This window comes from Dermatophagoides farinae, chromosome 10 (assembly GCF_024713945.1).
Source record: "Dermatophagoides farinae isolate YC_2012a chromosome 10, ASM2471394v1, whole genome shotgun sequence".
Classification (NCBI taxonomy): Eukaryota; Metazoa; Arthropoda; class Arachnida; order Sarcoptiformes; family Pyroglyphidae; genus Dermatophagoides; species Dermatophagoides farinae.
The window spans coordinates 2374849-2400410 of NC_134686.1; the positions used below are offsets into that span (position 1 = coordinate 2374849).

Below are 25562 nucleotides of genomic sequence, written 5' to 3' on the forward strand. Positions count from 1 at the left end.
AAAAACCATTTTATGGATTCCGTTTTTTTTTATATTCTAAAATTGAAAATCATCATCATCATTATTACCATTACCATTGAAAATATTATATACAATCAACAAACAAGAATATTAAAAAGAAAACAACATAAGAATCGATTACGGTGGAAAATCATCATCATTTCGATTCTTGAATCGTTTATGTTATTCAATCATCATTATCAATTGTACAAAGCCAGTTTTTTTTTACCAGTTCATCGTCACAATTCAGAATTTTTTTTTTTTTTTTTTTTTGATGAAAACACCAACAAGTAAACAGCACAATAAGAAATTATCAATCAATCAATCCATTCTCAAACAAAAACAATCGTGTTTTTTTTTTTTTCTTGGTTTGGTTTTCATATTAAATTCTGTTCAAGAATCCATTTTAAGGAAAAGAATTCTGTTTGTTTTTCAATTTGTGTTTCTTTTCCACGTCGAATCTTTGATATTTTCATATACGAAAATTGAATAAAATAATAATCATTCAGATCCGACATTTGTGAATGTTTTGTTTGTTTGTTTGTTTATATTTTGTTTATCTTCTGTTTATTTATTTATTTTTATTTATATTGTGCAGACGTAGGTGTGTTTTGTGTGTGATTTTTTCCTTGTGCAGTATATATATAGTTGTTTTATTTATTCAACAATAATAATCGTCTGTGTGTATGTGTGTGTTTAATTGTGATTTGAATGTGTTTTTGTTGATTGATTGATTGATTGGTTAGTTTGATTATCGATTCATTCATCATTCATTTTACAATTTCAAATTATTGTTCCATTGAATGAATTCTTCGTTTTTACGTTTTTTTTTTTGAACAAAAAAATTCTCTTGTTATCTCTTGTCAATGTCAACACGATATAAAGAGAAATAGATAGATAGATATAACGAGATTAAAGCTGAAAAAAAATAATCTGCCACTGCCTTAAAAAAAAAATCTATTAATCAATATTTATTATTGTCAAACAAAAAATGTTTTCAAATCATTTCGACAACAACAACAACAACAACAAATTACAACAGCAGTAAATGTGAAGAATATTCTACAAAACAAAAAAAAAAATCCAAGCCTATTTTCTCATTCAATTTTTAATCAGACATAAAACTCGGAAATCTTTGTCGAATCTTCTTGATGCTAAAAGTTTTTCTTGTTGTCTCTATTTCTCTTTCTCTTTACACACACACACACACACACACACACACTCACACACATCGACAAACACTGGAATCAAGAATAATCATCAAGAATATTTAATGTGAATATTTCAACGAGAATAATCATTAATTTTAATCAATATAAACATCATCAACAAAAACAACAACAACAGCGACAACAACAACAACAACAACAACGTAGAATCAACCGAATAACAAAATTATTTGTAAATAACCATATTAATAATATATATAAAATATAACAAAAAAAAAATGGGTAACGCACCAGCCAAAAAAGGCGATACAACTGAAAATGGTATGTTTTTTTTCTATGTAATGGTATTGGGTGTGTCGATTGTGGGTGGTTTTTTTAAATAAATGATTGACCTTGTTGTCTATTATCAATCAAGTGGCCGGCTCTTTTACATTTGTTTCGATGTCGTATGTGACTATAATATATGTGTGACCTGATTTTTTTTAAAATTTTTTTTTTGTTTATGGAACTTGATCAAAAAAATTGAAATACGATGATATGTGATGTAACATGAAAATTGAGAAAAAAGAGAAAAAAAAGAGAGAGACAGTGAGAAAGTGAAAGAGAAACAGCATACACACACACACACACACATAGAGAAATTGATATCTTGATCTTTTCTCAATTTTTTCTTCACTTATCATAATCGATAATCGATAATATCAACAAAACAATAATGATTATAATGTGATGCTACATTGGTTTAAAACTTTTGAAAAATTCATTTAAGAACAAAAAAAATTTTTTTTTTTCAGATTTTCAATTGTCATCAATTAACACATTCAATTCAAATGTGATTAATTTTTTTTTTTGTTCCACCGAAAATGATGATTCTTTTGTCTTATTTCTTATTTCTTTTTCATTTTGAATACACATTAATTGACTTTGACGATATACATAAAAAGTCTATGTGTATATAACATCATCATCATCATTATCATCATCAATGGTGATGCGGCTTTGAACAAATTGAATTTCTATTTTTAGAAATTTTCTTTACATATGTATAATATTTATATATACATCCAATGCATCCAATTTTATTCTCAATGATGATGATGATGATGATGATGATGATGACGATAAAGCTATTTTGTGTTGATTGGTTGATATGATGTTATAAGGATTTTTATTATTATTATCGCTCAAATATTTTCTTTTTTTTTACTTTTCTTCAAATCATCATCATCATCATCATGGTTGTCGTTGTAAATCCACCATCCACCATCCACCATCTAGCTATAGCTAAGTAAAGTTGAATTTATTTTTTTCAACATTTGTTGTTTGTTTCGCCATTTTTTTTTTTTTTAGTTTTTTTTTGTTGAAGGGCATCTTGTTATTTGGCTAATAATTTGTTTTCGTCATGGTTTTAGTTGTTGTTGTTGTTGTTGTTGTTGTAGTTGTAGTTGTACGACAATCTTGATTATTATCGACGATTGACGTATTTCTTGTTGTTGCTGCTGCTGCTTTTATTGTTGATGCTGACTGATGATGATGATGATGATGATAATGAAGCACACAATCTGTTTAAAAGCGAAAAAAAATTCATTAACACTTAAAATACCATTATATCCAAGAAAAGAAGAAAAAAAATTAGGTGACAACTATGATGATGATATATTTATTTTATCCTAGCTGCTTTTTTTTCTCTATAAAACAAAATTAGGCAAATGACCGGGTATTTTAGGTGTTAATTTTGGTTGGTACTTTTTTTCTTCACAACCATCGTATGATTTATATATTTGATTTGAATGTGTACCTATATGGTTGATTATGTGAGAAAAATGAATGTACGTTATAAAAATTGAAAAAAAAAATTATTAAAAAATGTAGATTGTCAAGAAAGAGAAAAAATCGACCAAATTCCAAATTCAAATCTTTCTGTCCTCTGTCCTATCTCTCTCTCTCTCTCTCTCACTTTTCTACTTGACAACGTTCGTGTAACTATCGTTACCGGTTGATGATGATGATGATAAAAAAATTAATCCACCAAAAAGCTACAGGGGTAATAAATATTAGAAAACAAAAAAACAAAAAAAAACCAACACATAACATAATCATCCAAACAATGTTGTTAATAATAATAATAATCAAGCTTCGTGTTTGATATTTTTTGGTTGGAAATTTTCCATACATACACACACACAATCACTAATTGGATGAATGTTCTCTATTTTTTTTTTTTTTGCATACAGGTATATGATGTGTTACAAAATGTTTCATGGCAAGAGGAATAGAGAGAGAGAGATGGGTGAATTTCACAATTTTTTTTTTGTTTTGTTTTTGCAGATTCTGAAAAGATTTACTTTTTTTTCGCCATTTTTGTTTATTCTGTTGTTGAATTGCTTTGTTTTGCGTGTCTGTGTGTGTGTTTTGAACACAAAAAAACGACGAAGAATTTATTCTGTACTTCCAGAATCATTTCAACAACCAGAAAAAAAACAAAGAAAAAAATCTCAGCTTGTTTTTATCCAACAGATTTTAATGTTACCAGGGCGTTTATACAGGCACGCAAAAAACATAAATATCAAAAAATCTAGGGGCAGTGAAAAGAAAAAAAATTTTTTTTTTTTTTTTTTTTTTTTTTTTTTTTTTTTTTGAATGCATGCTACCTCTTATTACGACCAGACAATGCTACTCAGAGCTTTTTTTTGTTGTTGTTGTTGTTTTGTTTGTCCATTCTAATTCCATTTATATTATCATTATTATTATTATTATTGTTTTCCATTTCACCAAAGATGACGATATAATATATATAAATATATAAATGGCACGTCTGTAAAATAGAAAACGAAAACGAAAAAAATGGACGTCTAAACTGGCAATCTCTTTTGATGATTATGATTTTTGATGATGATGATGATGATGATGATGTTTTACTACTGATGATTTTTTTTTCTTTTTCTTTTTTTTTTTTACTGGATGTTTGTTCTTTATAGATTTTTATCATCATCATCATCATCATTATTGTTGTTGTTGTTGTTGTTGTTTGGGAAAGATAAACATCTTGAGATACTGGATACGGTTATTATATAGAGTTGTGGGTGTGGGTGTGTATGTGTGGTATTTCACCTGCCCGACTATACGATTTGTGTATTTTGACATTTTTTGTTTTCGGTAATTGTTTTGTCATATTTTTCTTTTACCGAATGTGTATATGTGTGTGTGTTTAATCGATTTTTGTTTTCTATTTTTTTCACATTCATTCATTGTATTATTGTGTCTTCAATACATTATTATTATGAAATTTTCATTTAGAAGCACAAAAAACATACACACACACAGAGATCATCATAGACAGATCACTGTTATGACATAATTTATCATTTTTTTTTTAATAATAAAGATGATGATGATGATAATAATCATAAAATAGATAAGAAAAAAGAAAAAAGGAAAAAAAATTTCAATTGTTTCTTTCAATTGAGTTTTTTTTTCATTTATTTATCCAAGGAATCTTGTTTGTTATTAAGACGCAGAAGCAGTGTTGTTGTTGTCGATGATGATGATGATGATGAACAAACGAACGAACGAATGAACGTGATCTGAGATTTCAATAAAATGAAAATAAAAAATGAAAAAAAAACTTGTTTATTTGTCCATTGAAAACTTTTTTTTTTCTCTCTCTCTCTCCACTAACAAAGGAAATTCAAATACGATACAGTTTTTGTTGTTGTTGTTGTTGTTGTTGTTGCCATTTCAAAACAATTGAATTTTGGTTTTTTTTTCATAATTAGGTCATAATTTATTGAGATGGAATTTTAAAATTTATTGTGTGTGTGTGTATGTGCATGTTTATGAATTCTACATTTCGGACGTTTATGTTTGTGTTTTTAGTTGTTGTTGTTGTTGTTCATTCAGTTCCGTTATTCACTTATTATCATCCGAACGGAAGTTGTGTACATGTGTGCGTGTGTGTTTGTGTGTGTATGTATCGAGGTACTTTTTATTCATTCATTTCTCTTCATTTTTATTTTGTTTTGTTTTGGTTTCCTTTTTGTTGTTGTTGTTGTTGTTGTTGCTGTTTTAATATTTATTGATTGATTTTTTGCTGCTGCTGCTGCTGTTGTTGTATATTTTCCATGGAATGATGGCAACATTATTATTATTATTATTATTAATCAGCAATGAAATTGATTGGTTATCCTTGTATTTGACATTGTCTGTGTATGTGTGTGTGTGTGAGTGTGTGCCGAAGCATTTTTTTTCAAATTTTCAATTTACAAACGTGTGGTTGAATATAATGTTTGTTTAATTTTTATTTTTATTTTTTTTTGCCAATCAATCGATCAATATCGATCGATTGATGGATTTTTGTTTCGTTCTTTTTTGAAAAAAAAATCGTATATAACATTTATAAAGGTTATGTGATGATTTGGTTTTTTTTTGTTTCAATTTTGAGTTAAATAGAAAAAAAAGAACAGATGAATGAATCCAATACAGCCATCTTTGGTGGAGAAAAACAAAACACGCATAGCACACGTAGATCGAAGAAAAAAATTCCATTCTGTTCCACACACACACACACACACGCCAAACATTATCATTATTTAAATGGCGAAATATGGAATATTTGATATATTTGGTGGAGAACCAGAAAAAAAACCGAATGAATGAATGGTGCCTTGCTTGCATTATATTCGATTCTTATTCGTTTAATTATTCTGATGAATAGTTTAAAAATCTAACTTTTTCTGTTGTTTCATTCGATATTCATTATTTGATGAATCAATATTCAATTCTAACTGCTCACGTATTAATAATACACAAATACGAATCGATAATGAAAATGAAAAATTTTTTTTTCTGTTTTGTTTTTTTTTTTTGTTTTCAGGTGTTGTTATAAATAGTAATGGGTGGTGTGTGTGTGTGTGTCTGTTTTTGTGCGTGTTTTTTGTTTGTTTGGTTATGAACATAAAAAATTGTCATTTGAACATTTGACATTTGAGATGTGACTTGATCGATCTTAATTTGATTGGATTTTGTGTTTGTGTTTGTGTTTGGTTTGAATCTCTATGATTAGGTTGATGTTTCAATTAAAACATACGCACACACACACAGAGACATTAAGAAATTGAGAATTGAGGTGCTAGCATCTGGTGATTTTTTGTTTTTTTTTTTGTTTCCCTAATTTGCATTTCCTAAATAAAACTATTGATTTTTTTTGTTGTATATTCAAATAAGAATGGAAACAAAAACATCCTAATGAGATTTTTTTTTCTCTAAACAAAAACAAAAAAAAGTTTATGTTTTCTGTTTCAATTGAAATGGAAAACATAAACTTTGATTATAATTAGTGGTAGGTAGTGGTGGTAGGTGGGATGAAATATAAAAAAAAACACCATGGTCCATGGTGTGTTTGTTTGTTTGTTTGTTTTTGTTCTAGATTTGATTGATGCTAATTAGGTGTGTGTGTGTGTGTGTGTGTGTAGTATTCATATGTTTGTATGGAAAAAAAGTCATAACGAAATGATTGTTGTGTTTGACGTAAACACGAAATATAGTAGGTATTATGAAAACCAAACAAAACAAAATCTCTTGATTTAAGGTGAACAAAATAAAATAAACACCTGCATGCCATCATCATTATCATTATTATTATCATCATCATCAACAACATCTACCTGGGCATTATTATTATTGTAATTTATAAATCATAAAAATAGGAAAAAAAAATAATTGGTGAATATCCGAATCTGCTGCATTTGTTTTCGAGTGTTTTTTTTTTTTGTGGAAAAAAAGTTGGCTTCACTGTAATAATAATGATTTTTTGTTTCGATTCGAGAATGGTCAGATTCTGGGCAGACACACACACACACAGAATTCTTATCAATTTCGATGGATATTCCACAATTTCATTTGCCTTTTGCTTTGTTTTTCTTTTTAAATAATTTTCTTTCATCTCCCATGTTCATTTCGTTTTCCTTGTTTTTTTTTTTTTTTTTTTTTGTTTAAGATTCATTCTATTATTGTAAAGGATTGAATGATTCATTTGTTTTCTCATTCATTGGACTGGTTTCCATCTATTATATTATAATAATCAATGATGATGATGATTACATTTGGTCTGGTGTTTTTTTTTCTTTGGTAATGGCAATGGTGGTAGTATATATTTTTTTTCTGCAGAACTTGGTGTGTATAATGATGATCAATATAATAATCGATCGATGGATCATCATCATCATCATCATCCCAATGATTATTATTATTATGATTGCTTGATGAAATATTGTTCGTTTCCCATATGATATCTTTCTCTCTCTCTCTTTCTCTTTATTTTTTCTTTTCATTCTTGGGTGCACACAACCATTATTCATTTATCTTTCTTTCATTTTTTGTTTTGTTTTGTTTCGTTGTTGCTGTCATTGCTTGGTTGTTGTTGTCTGCAATAGCTTTGAGATAATTTCAATGTCATTATGTCTTCCAGTTTGTGTATATGATACATAAACTGTGTAATGTATAGCATATATATATATATTGAGTGATTTAAAAGCAAAATAGAGAGAAAGAATTTTTTTTTTATTTTCATTATAATGGAAAAAAAAGAAGAAGAATAAGAATCAGTTATACGATTATATATATAGAATACTGGTTAGTTTATAAATACAATGCCGGTACCGTACAATTCTTGTTGTTGTTGTTATTATTGTTATCGCTATAGTTTTTTTTTCCATATTCCGTTTTGTTGTTTCTATTAACACACACACACACACACACAGAATCGGTACAATTTTTATTTCAAGTATTTTTCATTGGATTCTGGTGGCTTCGATTTTTTTTTTATTTTTATCATCATTATTATGTCTACACACACACGCACACACACACACACAGAGAGATGGTGAAAATGTAATAAACTCGAAAATTTAATTAATGAAATTTTCTTTCTTTCACATCCTTTTTTTGTTTCTTTTATTATATTCATATTCATATAGCGTGTTTATTGTCTTTTTTTTTTGTTATACACACACACACACACACACATGCCCACACACTGAGAAAGACATGACAGAATTTAATTTCATCCCGTTTTCTATCGTTGTTGTTATATTTAATCGATTTCTTTACCATTTTCTTATCATATATTAATTATGATTTTACAGAAAAAAAATCCAATGTTTTTCGTGTGCGTTTGTGTGAGAATGAGAGATAGTGAGAAATGATCACCAATCTTCAATGTCAATGTTTTTTTTTTCGTTCGATCCATTCATTTTTTTTTTTTTTTTTTTTTTTTTGGTGTTGGCTGATGTTGATCCATGTGTGTTTGGTTATTGTGATTGTGATTGCGTGACCAGATTTTCACTATGATGATGACAAATTCATATTTTAAAGAATTATAATAATAACTATGATGATGATGATGATGATGATAGCTACACAGACAGACACTGAATGACAAGACAAAAAAAAAATTAAGAGCTTTGTAACAGGCAAAAGTGAATGAATGAAAGAATTCAGGCTTATCATTCATGATGATAACATTGTCATTGTTGAATATTTTTTCTTTCTACATATTACCAATTCTATTCATTCTTTCATTACAGAATCTTGAATTTTAAATGGCAAACAAAAAGGACATTTTGATTGACATTGGCAATGATTATGATTATGATTATGATTACTGTTATTAATGCAGTAAAATTTATGATTTTGATGACCATGTCTCTGTGTGTGTGTCTGTCATACATCTAACTAATCAAAAAATTTTGTTTCTCTGTTTATTTTGGGGCATTAATCTACAGAATATTCCAGAATACTGTAATTTTGATTGTAAATTCAAGTATTTTTTTTGGCGTGGTCTTTTTTTTTTAAAAAAAAAATATTCTTTGCTTGTTGTACACACAATCATTAAATGTGCGTGTGTTTGTTTGTTTGTTTTCCTGGTTCTTAAGCAAGAATTTTTTTTTAAACCCTTTGAAGAATCAATTATTCTAAAAGAATTGACGTTTGAATCATATATTTTTATATCATACACATATATTCTCATTATTCTACTAATATCATTTTATTCTTGTGATAAGTTTTACCGGAAATATTTTGTCTTTTTTTTATGATTCGCTCCATTTTCCCATGAACACACTCACATAAGATGTTTACATGCAGTAATTCAACAAAAAAAAGCAGCATACACGAATGAAAAATGCCTAGCCAATGCCATATTGATCGAACGAGAATTTGACCTGATTTTTTTTTTTTTTTGGTTGTATTTCATTTCACATGTTTTTTTTCTATTTTTAGAATCAAAATCACCTAGGAACCTAATTCTTGAATAGTGATGCCGTTTTTTTTCACTCTCTCTCACACACACACACACACACACAAGATGGGTATTATTTTTTTTTTCTACACATTTGTAGTTATATATAGAAACACACATACACACACACACACATGAAATAAAAAAAAAGAAAAGAAAAGATAAATATACAGAATTAGTCAGAATCTATATATAGGTCACAAGGTTTTCCATCCATCCATTCATTCATTCATTCATTCATTCATCATCATTATAACTTTTTTTGTTTTGTTTTGTTTGTAGACATTCAAAAATTGAAGTATGCAGAATATTCCGTTTATTCAATTTTTTTCCCCTTAACTACCCCTTATTATTATTATTATTATTATCATCACATCATTTTGGTTGTTTGTATGTTGCCAGAAAAGAAATGATTCAAAATTTCAATTCCATTTTGGTTTTTTCTTTTAAAAATATTTGTTTGGAACATTCACCTATTCTAAGCTAGTTTTTATGTTTGTTTGTTTCTCACACTGTTATTTGCTTCTGTCACACTTGCACACACACACACACATACGGGTATTTGCGACTGTTCCAACACAATGGTTGTTTATATATGTGTGTGTGTGTGTAAGATGTGTAAGATGCACAACAGCGCACATACCAATGAACTCTGGAACTAAATAGTTTTTTTTTATTGTCTCATTGGATCTATTTTCATATCTGATGTTTATTCATTCATTCATTCATTCATTACAGTGAAACATATATATATGTCGCTCTCTCATTGTGATTAAGGCTGTGGTTTAGAATTAAACAGTCATTCAAGACACAAATTCTGGACAAGAATTTCCCTCTTTTTAGCAATAATAATAATGATGATGATGATGATCATAATTCATAATTTATTTTTGATTCTTGAAAAATTCATTCATTCATTTTTTATGAATGAATCTTTTTTTTTTTTTGAAAAATTTTGGGAATTATTAATCGATGTGAATTCAAATGAATTTTCACCAGAAAAACAAAAACGCATTTAGATGCGCATCATCATTGTTGGATTTTTTTTTTTTTTTTTTTTGATGACATACATTTTGATTTTGTATGTTTTCAATTGATGGTGGTGGTGGTGGTGGTGGTGATGGTGTTGGTGGTGCAACAATTCTGTCCTGAGATTCTGTCATTCGAATTCGGTCGATTGAGGTTATGAATTGCCCCTGCCCTCAATATCTATTTTCGTTTTTTTTTCTTGTTTGGTTTCGCTTTGCTATTTCGCTTTTCTTTTTTTTTCATTTCAATTCAATTATGATACGGTTTGTGTTTTGTTTGCTATTTTTAGATTCACCCATCATCAGTTTTTTGTAGTGATACAAAACAAAAAAAAAAATAACAAAACAAACACACACACACACACATACACAACATAAGAAACTGTGAAAAGAATTCAAGTTGATTCTTTGGATTTCTTCATTTAGTTAGTTTCCTAGTATATGGCCCACACTATCATTATTTCGAACAAGAATCAAAAAAAAAATTGTGTGTGTGTCATAGCTGTCGAAAAATTAGCAATGATGATTATCATCATCATCATCGTCGTCGTCGTCGTTGAAAAATTGAGGTACAAATATTAAAGAATTGACAGAATAGCAAACATCAACAGTTTTTGACATTTTTTTTCTTGTCTATTTTATTTCATTTAAATCATTTCATCATCTTGATGCATATAATAATTTCTGGCTGTCTTTCTGGTTGCAATGAATGAATGAATGAATGTGAATGTGAATGAATCCAAATGCCTCTTGTGAGAATAGTAAAAAAAAAGAAAACTTTAATAATGAAAAATAGAAAATTTCTTATGTTTCTTAGTAAGTTGAGTAAGACAACATTTAATGATGAAAAACGGGAAAAAAAGTGTCGTAATGAATGAATGAATGAAAAGTGTGAAAAAACAAATGCACACACACACACACACACACAGACAGACAGACCAAGAATTTCGAGTAAAAAGTTGAACTTTTTTTTCCATAAGAATGTCATGAAATTGGTTAGAAGAATAAAAAACAAAAATTAAGTAGTCTCTCGGTGTTGTTGTTGTTGTTGTTGCTGTTGTTTAATAGATCATCATTCATTCATTTCGCTTGAAAAAACTGTTCATTTTTTTTTGTTTTGTTTCCAAACATTCCGCATATCCACTTCAAGTTGTGTTTTTGATAATGATTAATTCGTTGCTTTGTTTTTTGTTTTTTGTTTGACTTTAATTCTTTTTTTCCATTCAACATTCTTTCTTCCTTTTTGTTTTCTGGTGATGAGAACAGAATTCTTTGTGCGCAAAAGAAAATTTTTTTTCTTTTTTTGTTTTGTATCGTTTTGGTGTCATTCGAATGTTGTCATTTTATTTTGTGAATTTCTCCGGTTTTTAGTTCATTTAAATTTTGGTTTTTTTTCAATGTCAAAATCTGTGTCTGTGTGTGTGTGTGTGTATGTTATCTATTTTTGAATTTGATTTGTAGTGAACAAAAAAAACAATTTGGAACCACGACGAATCCATGATGATGATGATGATGATTGAAACTTGAATAGAAAATTAATTTGATAGTGTATATAAAGTGTTAATATTTTTTTTTTGGTACTGTTTTTAAAACACTTGCGTTCGACACACATGATAATATGGCTTCTTGCCGTTTTATTTGGTTCATTTATTGTTTATATCAAACATCTGTTACAACGGCCAGAAACAATCGAACTTTTTTATTATATTCATTTTAGACAACGTCTTCATCGTAATTCATTATGTTCAACCAATGTTGAAGATATTGGAAAACTTTTCCATCATCATATTTATGGTATGTGTGTGTGTGTGTGTGTGTCTGTGTCTGTGTGAGTGTGTGGGTGTGTGTTTGGGTTTGTAGACTTGAAAGAATCCAACTTTTTAACCCTTTTCTCTCTCTTTCTCTTGATCGATATTTAATCTTTTATATATATAATTTCTTTAACACACCATTTTAATCACCATCTGATTGATTTGATTGGTCTATTTATCAGAAATATGATTATGATTTTATGATCTGAGATGACTATGAATAATCTGTCATGACAGCCACATATCTGATCTGATCTGATCTAATTTTATGTGACGATGATGATGATGATGAAGATTCTCTTCATTTCTGTTTTTTATCTATATATTTGACATGGTTTTTTTGTTCTCTTCCATTGAACGGAAATTAAACGTAAACGGAAACTACTATTCTTGTGTGAATTGACCGCCTACAATTTTTTTTATCTAAAAAAGCTTCAAATTTTTTTTTCAAATTCCAAGAATCAATGCTTTACCTACTTCATTCACATTGTGGAATTCATGCTGTTCCAATAGCAACAGCAGCAGAACGGCATTCACCTTTACTAGTTACCGGGTGCATCGTTTCATTTCTATTTTCATTGCTATAGCGGTAAAATAATCCACTTACATTATTATATTAACCTAAAAAAAAAAATTTGCCCGAAATAGGAATACACGCACACAGCGCACAACGAAAGTTAAAATCAGGTCAACTTCTCGCTATTTTCGGGTTTTTTTTTCTTGTTCATTTGACTCGTTCCATAAATAGCATCCGATGATTCCATATATATATATATATAGCATTCTGGAATCCAAAATATCTTCTTTTTTTTGCTATGTAATTTCAAAATTATCACTGCCATGTACTGTCATCATTGTTGAATTTTTTTTGATGATTATGATGGATTCCGGAAATATTCTTTGAAATATTCATTTATTTATTTGTGCGGGTGTATGTGTATTTTTTAATAATTGAATTTTTTGTTGATTTTGGATCATGAATCAAACATTTTCTTGGCTAAAAATTATTAATACAATATAAATTATGAATTTTTGCCGAAAAACTTCAAACAAAAAAATTTTTTTTCCTCATTTCATTAGAAGAGAATAAGGAAGCAAAAATATTCCCATACAAATATGGTATATGGAAAAATTTTTGTTTTCTTTTTTTTTCGTTTGTCAACAACAACAACACACAACTTAACGTGTAAATTTACAGCAAACAATATATTGACAGGCATCTCAGCATTGGTGGTAGTATATATTCAAATATATCAATAAAGCCGAATGATAATAAAATTAACACTCACAATACCACTAAGACAGACATACAGACAGAAAGATCATCATTTGAAAACCAGAAATAAATAAATAAAAAAATGCCGAAAGATATTGACTATATTGAAAAATATGACAAACAGAAATATAAATAAATTAATATATGGTGGAAAAACAACAACAACAACAACGACAACAACAACAACAACAACAAAAGTGAAGAATTATGTTTCTGTTTTTTTTTTTGGTATTTATTTATCTTGCCTACAAAAGTTTCTGGTTTTTTTCCCTTTTTTTGTTGTTATTCATCCATTTTTTTTCCAATTTGGTAATGTTCCATATCATCATCATTATCATCATATATGATGATATGGTACAAGCAAAAAAAAAAAAAAAATTGGAACAACATCATCAACATCAAACTATATTCTATACCCAATTCATAGAATAAAACAAAAAAAAAAAAAAAAAAAAACAGCCAAAAAAGAGAGAGACTCACGAACATTTTCATTCTATACATACATACATACAATTTATTTTGTTGAGCAATAAAAAAAAAGAATGAAAGAAAGAAAAATAGTGACAAGAGAATGTAGAAAAAATCCGGTTCCATCATCATAATCATAATCATTGTCATTTATATATGGAATCATCATCATCGTCAGTTTTTATTGGGATATACCGATATTTATGAAATTCATCGTTTTATTCAGTGTTTCAAAGGCTTAATTTTTTATTTTTGGTTTTTTCTTTTTTTCTCTCTGTGTGTTTGTGTGTTTATATTTCTGAAACTTTTTGTGTTTGTTTCAAAATTCATCATTGAATTTGTTATTCATAATGTCCATTTTAAATGATGATGTTTCATGAAAAAGATTATGATCATCGTCATCATCATCATCATAATCATCATCATCATCATGATCATGATGATGATAAGCAATGATGCGGCGAAATATCTATCATTTAGCAGTGTATTCACGTCGTTGGCGACGAAGAATAACTATTAGACGACGAAATTCTGGTTATTTGTTTATTTCTTTGATTATTATCAAGAATATTGTGTGTTTGTGTGTTTTTATGGTTTTTTTCTCGTTTTCGTTTTCGTTTTTGTTTGCTATGAATGAACTTAATTATTTTTTTAAATTCCTTCATTTTCAATGGCTGAATTTCATGGGCCAAATTTTATGATCAAATGCAATGTTTTTTTCGTATTTTTTAGATTCAAAATCAAAAAAAAAAAAAAAATTCATTCATTTGATGAATAAATCGAATGGTTTTTTAAAGATTCAAAAAACGCATGTCCATATAATTTGATATATGGACAGATATGAAAATCGGAAATCTAAGATCTACATTTTTCAAATATATATATACAAAATCAAATAGACGAAATGTTTTTTTTTCTGTTTGCCATACACACACACACACACACACACACATGAACACACGCACAGGAAATTGATCAAGGTCCATGATGATGGACAATTTCAGAATGGAAAAATCTTTCACTATGTGATTTTGATTCTATGTAGTCATTTTCAATGTCATTGTCGTTTTGTTGATTTACATAATATCAGATTTTCTTTTATTTTTTTTTGTTCTCCACTGTCTTTACATTTGATTGGAACAAACAAAATGAAAATGAACTGACTCTGGTTCTCTTCAATTCCACCCATCCATCCATCCATCCATCCCTCCATGTATATAGAATTGAAAGTAAACATTGTTCGTTTTTCTGTTCTATGTAGTTTTATTCGGTTTTTATTTTTCCATTTCTTTTTGTTTGTCTGGTTATTTTTTTTCTATTCGGCCCGAATAAAATCTTTTCAAATTCAAATTTTTTTTCAATACAATAATAAATCATACATCATTTATATATACGCTCAAAATATAGTGAAAGGAAAATTGTTATGTTGATTTTTTTTTTTTTGATATGTTTTTGTATATATATTTATTATATAAACATTATCATCATCATCATCATTGTCTGGAATTTTGTTGGATTGGTGCCCGAAGCTTATTCTCTATGTGTATTTGTGTATGTGTGTGTTTATTGTTTGTCGGTGAAAAAGTTTATTTTGTTGAAAATCAAATGAAGATGAAAAATCATGTCTTGTAAAATTTTTTTTTTTTGATTTAATCAATCAATCTTTATTTTTTTTTTGTTTCGTTTTTTTTTTGATTTTATAGTTCAAAAATTTTTGGAAAAAGCAAAAGAAGATTTTGAAAGAAAATGGAACCAACAGGGTTCAAATACGGCATCATTAGAGGATTATGAACGTATAAAAACATTGGGCACCGGTTCATTTGGCCGTGTAATGCTTGTACAACGAAAATCTGGTCCAGATGCTGGGAAACATTTTGCCATGAAAATTCTTGATAAACAAAAAGTTTGTTTTGTTTGAAAAAAAAATTTTTTATCATTTCTCTAAATTGTTTTCTTCTTCTTATTTTTTTTCATTAATCACAGGTGGTCAGATTGAAACAAGTGGAACATACATTGAATGAGAAAAAAATATTACAAGCTGTAGATTTTCCATTCTTAGTACATCTTGATGCTTCATTCAAGGTAAGTGGGTTCAATATTTGTGGAAACAAACAACGTATGGATTGAATCGTTTTGGACATACACACACACACACACATAACCATTATATAACAACAACAAGTTCCATTTTTGATCCAAACCATATAACATAATGATGATGATAACAATTAAATTTAGGATGGAGGCCATCTATATATGGTCATGGATTTCATTCAAGGTGGTGAATTATTCACGAAAATTCGTTTATTTAAAAGATTTAGGTATAATTTTTTATTATTATTCCTTTCTTTTTTTCCAAGTGTCAAGAAAATATTCTGTTTGTAATAATCCATTGTCATCATGTCTTGTGTTAAATATATATGTGTATGTCTTTGTGTCCATTACAAACTTTCAGTTTGTTTTTGTTTTGATTCATGAAGAGCTTACAACTACTAGCAGCAGCTAGATAGGGAAAAAAACACAGTTAAACAACAGTCCAAACGATAAACGATTTTTTTTGCAGGATTGAATTTGTCTTTTCTTTTTCACTCTTTTCAAATAATATTTCTGTGTTTTTTTTTGTGTTTTTTTTCCTTCATCCAAAACCACATTAGGACAATTCATATTTATACATGGTCTTGGAATATGTACCCGGTGGTGAAATGTTTTCCCATCTAAGAAAGACGGGAAGATTTAGGTAAATTTTTTTTTTTACTTTTCTCCTAATTTCGTTTGTTAATAGTCATGATGATGATGATCATGAAAAATGGCAACATCATCAATAAATGAAAAATAACATTGACTAACCAACCACCCATTAAAATAATGATGATGATGATCAAACTTTAATTCAGTCATTCTCAACCATTGTGCCGCGGCACTAAAATCGTTAACAAATCAATAGCAACAAAAAAAGGTTGAAAATGACTGCTTTAATTGTTAGCTGTTTTTTTTTTTTTTTGCTTTAAAATTCATTTTTGCATGTATGTTTTGCTTGTTTTTGTTGTTGTTCACATGTTGTTCATCTTTCTCATCAGATGTTTTTTTGTTTTGTTTTGTTTTGTTTTTGAACAAAAAATTTTACTCATTAAAAATTGTTTTTTTTATTATAGCGAACAAATGGCTCGATTTTATGCCGCACAGATAGTGTTAGCATTTGAATATCTTCATTATCTCGATCTCATATATCGTGATTTAAAACCAGAAAATCTATTAATCGATTCACAAGGTTATATTAAGGTATGTGTAATGGAAAAAACTGGCCATTTTTTATTGAAAACAAAATTTTCTCGTTTGTAGGTCACAGATTTTGGTTTCGCCAAACGAGTCAAAGGTCGTACATGGACGTTATGTGGTACGCCCGAATATTTAGCACCAGAAATTATTCTAAGCAAAGTAAGATATACCATACGATTCAAAAGCGATGATTTTTTTTCTAATTTTTTTTCCCTTTTTACACATATATAGGGTTATAACAAAGCAGTCGGTATGTTTTTTTTTGTTTGTGTTGTGTTATATTTGTTTATTTTTCATTTTTAATCCTTTGTTTTGTTTTGTTTTTGTTTTGTTTTTTTTTATATATTCAGATTGGTGGGCACTTGGCGTATTAATCTATGAAATGGCCGCCGGTTATCCACCATTCTATGCTGATCAACCGATACAAATTTATGAAAAAATTGTGAGCGGAAAAGTACGATTTCCATCACATTTTAGTGTTGAATTGAAAGAATTGTTAAGAAATTTATTGCAAGTTGATCTTACAAAACGATACGGAAATTTGAAAAATGGTGTCAATGATATTAAAAATCATCGTTGGTTTTCATCCACAGAATGGATTGCCATATACCAGAAAAAGGTTTTTGTCCAGAATCTATTTTTTTTTGGTTCTAATTTCCATTGTTTTTTTTTATCAGGTTGAAGCACCATTTTTACCTAAATGTAAAGGACCAGGCGATACAAGTAATTTTGATGATTATGAAGAAGAAGCATTACGAATATCTAGTACAGAAAAATGTGCGAAAGAATTTGCCGATTTTTAGCGATAAAATAAATAAATAAAATAAAATATATATGACAACAACAACAAAACAAAACAAAACAAACAAACAAACAAACAAACATCATCATCGTTGTATTCACAATCAAATCAGTCAGCCAATAAACAATTGATGAGTCACATACTATCATACACATACACACACACACACACACACACACAAAAAGGTGACATTGAAAAACCATTTAAAAACAAATCAATTTCAATTTCAATTTTGTGTCGATCCAAATTCATCACCATTCGTTCTTTCATAATCATCAACATCATCATCATCATCATCATCAATCATTTGTCACCAGCATCTGCATTTGCATCGTTTCGTTTTTGCATTTTGTTTCATTGTTGTTTTTTTTGCCTCTTTTATTCTCATCCACCCGCCCCTTCATTCATCCATCATTGTATTCACAATCATCATTGGTTTACATTCGTAATAAATAAATAAAAAACAAAACAAACAAACAAACAAACAGATAAATCTTTCAAGTTATTTGATTTATATTGAAGAATTGATTACTGGTGTTCCATCATCATCAAGAATTTTATTTGAACTACACACACACACACACACACACACAACAGAAAACATTGAATGATGATGATAATGACCACAGGCTATTGATGAGATATACACAAAACTGAATTGGATTAAAGAATATTCATGTCCATATATAAGTATATTATATGATTATTATAATCCCAAAAAAAAAAAAAAAATTTTTTGTTATAATTTTGTTGACAATTTTTTCTTTCCTAAATATATTTTTTTTTGTCTCATTCACTACTTGAATTCATTTCTTGAAATTCAAATTCAAAAAAATTTTATTTTCAAATCCTCTGGGCTTCTTTATTTCCTGCTGTATTCACTGATTCTTTTTTTTCACACACACACACACACACACACACACACGCACACACTGATGGGTTCCAAATGTAGATTTAATTAATTCGTTTCACACACACACACACACAACTGAAAAATTCTAGTCGCCATTGATAAATTATCGCGTCCATAACAACAAACGATCAATAGAAAATTTCAATCGATTTTTATTTTCTCAACAAGAAAATTGTTATTATTGATCGAAATCAATAATTTTTGTTGTTGTTGTTGTTTCAATAACTTTCTTGTCAGACACATACACACACACACACACACATTACAATCACATCACACTTTTTATTTCATTCTACTATTCATCAATTTAGCCAAGCGCTTGATTCTTCCATTTTTAATGTTTTTTTTTCAAATTTTCAATTTAATTTTGTTTTATTTTTATTTTCGTTCAAAATTTCAATTTTCATCAACAAAAACGAATGAATGAATGAATGAATCGATTCTTTTTCGTGCGCAACTCGTAAACAACAACAACAACAACAACAACAGCCGTTAATCGTTTAACCATATTTTTTTTTGCAATTTTCATTTATTTTTTTTCTGATGATAATCGATTCTGTGTTTCTATATACATACATACATACATACATACACATATATATAGAATGAAAGAAAATCACCTATTGCAACAACAACAACAACAACACGCCCACAACAAAAACCCGAAATATATATTGGAGAAAATGTCCAAATTATTAATTGATTATCGTGATTTGTGGTGAAACACGAAAATTAATTAACCAACATATATATGTTTCGTTTTCTCTCAACTTTGTTATTCGAAAACTAAAAAAAAAAAAACAAAACAAACAATGTAAATATATTATTATATGGATAAATTATTATTATTATTATTATTAATTTTAAATTTTAAATTTGAAAAAAAATAAAAATAAAAATTCATTGAAAACACTAATAACGTTTGAATTTCAAAAAACCTGACGAATATTCACATTCACACGAAAAATATTTCCATTTTTGACCAATGTTTCTGATGGCAATATTTTTGGCACTGAATGTAATGCTAGACGACTTTCATTGGACATTATGACTAAATCTGAATCGTTTAATAAAACAGGCACAATTGGTTGTGATGATTGTTTTGTTTGGCCACCGATCAAAAATATGGCCGATGATCCAAGACTTAAACTAAGTAATGGTGCATAATGATTCAATTCTGAATGATCAGTATGAAAACATAGTGATGAATTTTGTGTATAATAATTAACAATACCAGCTTCAGGTTTTAAAGTAGATGATGATGATGATATATGGAAATTCATAAACATCGATACAATTCGACATAGATCGTTGATTCGATCAGGTATCCGTACGGTTTTCTGATTCAGATCATAAACTTTACTGTTCCAATCATGATGATAGCCAAATGTTATCCATCTTAATTTTGATTTCGATTTTTCATTCAAATCATTTAATGAAATATTCGATTTAAGATTCAATTCCTCATGATATGATGGCAATTGATCATGAAAATAATCGAACCAATCTTGTCGAAAATTTTCCTTCAATATTCCAGTTATGATAAAAAATCCATCCAAACCTTTGATTAATTTATAAATCTTCCATTGATCGAATGGTTTGAAATGTGTAAACGTTTCGCAATTAGCAACAACTGATGGTGATGAAATGTCTGAAGATTGTTCCAGTTGTTGAAAGAAATTTTCATAATTTTCAGCGTATCGAAGATCGATTAATGGTAAATCGGATTTTGGCGACCAATTTCTATAAAGTTTAAATGTTGTCTTGTAAATTTCTTCACCCGAATCAGCCATTCTGGTGCACGCATGTGTGTCAGGTGTACCAAAATTGGTCGAAATAGTCGACAAAAACAACGATTTTTTTTCGAACAAAAGATTTTTTTCAAATTCATTTGTCCCTAATTATTGCATAATTTATCATTATAAATTAATCATGAGTGGTGGTATATACGGTGGTGGTGAGTAAATTCAAATTGAAATCCTTAAAATATAGATTAATTGTGTATTTGATTTGAAAAAAAAGATGAAATGGGCGCTTTAGTATTCGATGCTGGCCATCATTCATTTCGTGCCGGTTTCGCTGGTGAAGATTGTCCAAAAACTGATGTTCCATCATTAATTGGCTACATTGATGATCCATCCGAATCGAATATTAAAATGGACATTGATTCTCAATATGATACCAATGCAAATAACATCACTTCAACACAACGTCGATACATTTTCGATACACCGGGTATAAAAAGTCCTCGATCTCATATGGAATTGACAACATTTCTAAAGGATGGAATGAGTAAGATAATCAACAGAGTTATTTTTATTTATGAAATGAATCTTACTTTTTTCATTTTTTTACAGTCGAAAATTGGGATCTTTTCGAAAAAATGCTTGATCATATCTATAAAAAACATCTAAATCTAGATGCATCTTTACATCCCGTATTATTTTCAGAAGCACCATGGAATGCTCGTAGTAAACGTGAAAAATTATGTGAATTAATGTTTGAAAAATACAATATACCTGCATTTTTCTTGGTCAAAAATGCTGTATTAGCAGCATTTGCTAATGGACGTGCTACCGGTGTTGTTCTTGATTCTGGACAGAATCAAACATCAGCTGTTCCTGTACATGATGGTTATGTAATACAACAGGCTATCATACAATCACCATTGGCTGGAAATTTTGTCACCAATCAATGTCAACAATATTTCAATGAAAAGAATATTGATATCGTTCCCTATTATATGATTGCATCGAAAGAAACTGTTAAAGAAAGTGAACCAGCACGTTGGACAAAACGGTCAAACATTCCGGATAATTTGACAAAATCCTGGCGAAACTATATGATCAACGAAACGATTCATGACTTTAAAGCATCAGCATTACAAGTCGGTGATACTGCTTATAATAAAGATGTTGCCGAAACGATGCCAGCCATACATTATGAATTTCCAAATGGCTACAATATGGATCTAACATCGGATCGTTTTCTAATTCCCGAAGCATTATTCGATACATCACAGATCAAAGGCTTTACATCTACTGTAATGGGAATGTCACAGATTGTCACACAAAGTATTGGATTATGTGATCTAGAAGTACGTTCATCATTACATGGTTCAGTTATTGTTACTGGTGGTAATACATTGATCAGTGGTTTTACTGATCGATTAAATCGAGATTTGACAACAAAAACTCCAGCTGTATGTAAAATTTTTTTTAATCATTTTCTCTCTTTCTCTCACGCACACAGACATTCATATCTAATCTAAAATGTTTTTTTTTCACATAAAAAAATACAGAGTATGCGATATAAATTAATCATACCAAGTTCAACATCTGAACGTCGTTATGCATCCTGGATTGGTGGATCAATATTGGCTTCTTTGGTAAATAGTTTTTTTCCTTTTCTTTTTATACTTATTATATTCTTTAATTGTTTTGCTTTTGTTTTTAAGAATTCATTTCAACAAATGTGGGTTTCCAAACAAGAATATGAAGAAGAAGGAAAAGGACAAGTGGAACGTAAATGTCCGTGAGAATGTGTGGAACTGCTGGAACCAAAACAATAAAATTGCTTCGATAACCCCCAAAAAAATATATTCAACAATCACATTATTATCATTTCACTATAATAGCATTTGACCATCATCATCATTTATTTTATATTGGAATTATTTCATAATCAATTTATCGATTTGCTTCATAAATTAATTTTTATTTGTAATTTGACCGTTTTTTTTCAACTGAGAAAGGAAAAAATTAAATTTTGAAATAACAAAAAAAAACCGAATTAAAAATGAACCCACTATATGAAAGGTGAATATTTATGAATTCGTGTCATTGAGCGAACATTCAATAGTTCGAGTTTACTTGAATTTACTTTATTGTTTTTATATCTTGAGTGTGAAAAATTTTGATTATTTTTCAGCTTTGGTTCGGTTTTTTTTAGCTGCTATTGGAAGAAATGTTTTACTTACGAAATTCAAGGTATTCGAAAATCAATTGATTACCATAAATGTTTACACTACTAATGATTATCAAATCTTTTTTTTACAAATAGCTCTCGATTGATTGCCATAATACGATCGGCATCATCAATGAAATGTTCGATTAATCAATATTCGATTATTAGCCATAAGATAATTTTACCATCCACATCAATTCGAAATACATTTATTGGCCAAAATTGTCGATCATTTTCCGATGGTTCAGATTCGGAGACAATGAAATTATTTGAAAAAGCTAAACCATTGATATCAGATCAATTGAAAAATGAAATCAATGCAACAATGGTGTTCTGTATATCTGGTAAAAATTTTCTATTCGATTCACATTCATCACGGCCATTGAAAATCGAACCAATTGATGAAGCACCGAAAGATGTTGATGTAACAATGATTACTGATGAAAAGACATTTATGAAATTGGCTAAAGGTGAAATGAAAGCAGCAAATGCATTTATGGCCGGTAAATTAAAAATCAAAGGCAACGTACAGGTTGCAATGAAAGCGGAAAAAATGTTCAAAGCATTACAGAAATGATTATCGATTCGATTGATTTTATAATGATAATTTGTTCAATTTGTAGAAAAACAACAAAACACCACTAGCCCCAATAATGGCAATTCAATATTGTGTTATTATCATCCACTAATTTTAATATTAATAAAATATATAAATTCTTTGTTTCATATCTGTAGTATTTTTTTTTCATCAATGTGATAAATTTTTGATAATAAAATATTTGATGATGAGAACGCCACAGTCATTTTATTAACACTATGAATGACATATGATAGGGAACCCCGACTTGTGATTGAAATGTTTTTATCATGTGCCATAACCTAAAAAAAAACCATAGACCATCTCAAACGACGTAGTAAATGAATGATGAAATCTGTAGAGAAAGATATTAAACATCCACTCAACAATTCTACATAAAAACAAGCTGAAGAAAATGATTTTTAAAAAATAACCATCAAAATTTAATATAAATTTATCAATGATAATTCAAAAATAACATCATATATCATCGTGTTTTTAATAATAAATCGAAAATTTTCATCATTGATCATGATCATTTTTTCAATGAATTCTGTTCACGATGATTGTCAATAAATTTTTCATGTCTTCGTATGACATTCGCTACGATTAATTGTTCAATTTCTAATTGATTTGAATTTGGATCAATTTCAATGTCTTCAGATTCATCAGCTGTGACTAATATAACTTTCCATTTACGTGTATTCAATTCATTTGCAATGACTAATTTATGTCCATAACGATTCAATGCTTCACGTGCTTTTTCCAACAATATTTCGGCTTCGGTTTCCAATTTGAAGGAAATAACAAAAGCATCTGGTACCCAAAATTTAACTAATGGTCGTAAAATTTTTGGTACCATTTCAAAATGTAGCCGCAGTGGTCCATTCGAATGAATTTTATGTACAGCCATATTATCGGGTGGAATGTAAAAATCGGAAACAGCAGCAGCAAGATAGAGCATAACACGTGATTCATATGGTTTCAATAGAGCAGTCAATTCACGAAGTATAAATAAATATTCGGATAATGTTGTGAATGTAATCTTCAACAAACGATTAGATGTTTCATTCATTTTTGTCAATATTTGTACAAGTTTTGGTCGAATCTTTTCGGATACTTGACATGAATATGAATAAATAGATAATCGGTCAATAAGTGATTGACAGAAATCAATAATGGATAATCAAACCTTCAATTCGATCATTCGTTGGATCATATTTAAGATTCGATAATAATCCATCAAAGTGTCTAGAGAATGGTTCCAATGATTTTTGCCGATACAAAAAGATGACAGCATATTTATTTGTATCAAAAAAATATCTAATAAAAATCAATCAATCAATCAATCAATTAATTCTTTTAAATCAATCCATAACACTTACTCGACTGAAGCAGAACCACGTGTACCGGCACTAAAATTATCAATAAATCGTACAGTATTATGTTCCATCGGAACGGTTGTACCACCAGACTAATATGAACAAGAAAAAAAAATCATATGAATCAAAAACAAATGAACAAAGGTCATATTAATTACCGTAATGAGGACAATTTTTCTATCAAGATTTTGTTGACAAAATCTATGGGCACGATCACGTATTTCATATAAATTTTTTGGTTTCTGTAATTGTTGAAAAAATTTTTCAATCTTATCCAATTCATCAATTATACTGGATTGTTGCTGTAATATGGGTTTAACATTGTTGTTCGATGAATTGGCCATCGTTTTTTCTTTACGAAACAGAATTTTATAGATTATATTCAATATATATTCCACAAAGCAATGTTTTAATTCACATTTAATAAACTCGTGATGAGATGAGTACATCCACCATTTATATGGTAAACATTTATTTATTTTATTTTTTGGGTTCTCGCATAACACATTATACCAGCTGACGTTGCTTTTTTTTTCTCTGTGAACAATTGTTTGAACACTGCCGTCATCATCATCATTTTAATAACAGTCGAAAAATG

The 25562-nt window shown here is 28.7% G+C and overlaps 5 protein-coding genes across 7 annotated transcripts in view; 3 read left to right on the top strand and 2 right to left on the bottom strand.

The window, feature by feature from the left end:
* Nucleotides 1–20843, top strand: part of Pka-C1 (Protein kinase, cAMP-dependent, catalytic subunit 1) — a 37807-nt gene extending 16964 nt beyond the window's left edge. For 2 of the 3 annotated variants that reach the window (XM_075734555.1, XM_075734557.1), the window contains exons 3-10: nt 15752–15951; nt 16032–16130; nt 16703–16785; nt 17201–17327; nt 17388–17483; nt 17556–17574; nt 17675–17943; nt 18002–20843. In XM_075734555.1, coding sequence (XP_075590670.1) covers nt 15752–15951; nt 16032–16130; nt 16703–16785; nt 17201–17327; nt 17388–17483; nt 17556–17574; nt 17675–17943; nt 18002–18127 — 1019 coding nt within the window. In that variant the 3' untranslated portion in view covers nt 18128–20843. Of the gene's footprint in view, nt 1–15751; nt 15952–16031; nt 16131–16286; nt 16370–16702; nt 16786–17200; nt 17328–17387; nt 17484–17555; nt 17575–17674; nt 17944–18001 lie in introns of all 3 variants that reach the window. The other variant, XM_075734556.1, reaches the window with a different exon arrangement.
* AlkB (alpha-ketoglutarate-dependent dioxygenase AlkB) lies at nt 19033–20832 on the bottom strand. The gene has a single exon (XM_047053880.2). It carries the CDS (start codon nt 20830–20832, stop codon nt 19969–19971), a length of 864 nt encoding a protein of 287 aa, XP_046909836.2. The 3' UTR covers nt 19033–19968.
* Nucleotides 20844–20863: 20 nt separating the features above from the next.
* Bap55 (Brahma associated protein 55kD) lies at nt 20864–22826 on the top strand. The gene is made up of 5 exons (XM_047053879.2): nt 20864–20996; nt 21062–21331; nt 21397–22241; nt 22341–22427; nt 22497–22826. Exons 1-5 carry the CDS (start codon nt 20972–20974, stop codon nt 22575–22577), a joined length of 1308 nt encoding a protein of 435 aa, XP_046909835.1. The 5' UTR covers nt 20864–20971; the 3' UTR covers nt 22578–22826.
* A 31-nt stretch (nt 22827–22857) lies between these two features.
* Nucleotides 22858–23731, top strand: LOC124500613 (uncharacterized). The gene is made up of 2 exons (XM_047064706.2): nt 22858–23028; nt 23102–23731. The coding sequence occupies exons 1-2, from the start codon at nt 23006–23008 to the stop codon at nt 23580–23582; spliced, it is 504 nt and encodes a 167-aa protein (XP_046920662.1). The 5' UTR covers nt 22858–23005; the 3' UTR covers nt 23583–23731.
* Nucleotides 23732–23998: 267 nt separating this feature from the next.
* Nucleotides 23999–25554, bottom strand: Ppcs (phosphopantothenoylcysteine synthetase). The gene is made up of 4 exons (XM_047053269.2): nt 25123–25554; nt 24968–25056; nt 24775–24905; nt 23999–24701 (listed from the first exon to the last, which is right to left on the bottom strand). The coding sequence occupies exons 1-4, from the start codon at nt 25411–25413 to the stop codon at nt 24118–24120; spliced, it is 1095 nt and encodes a 364-aa protein (XP_046909225.2). The 5' UTR covers nt 25414–25554; the 3' UTR covers nt 23999–24117.
* Nucleotides 25555–25562: the final 8 nt, after the last annotated feature.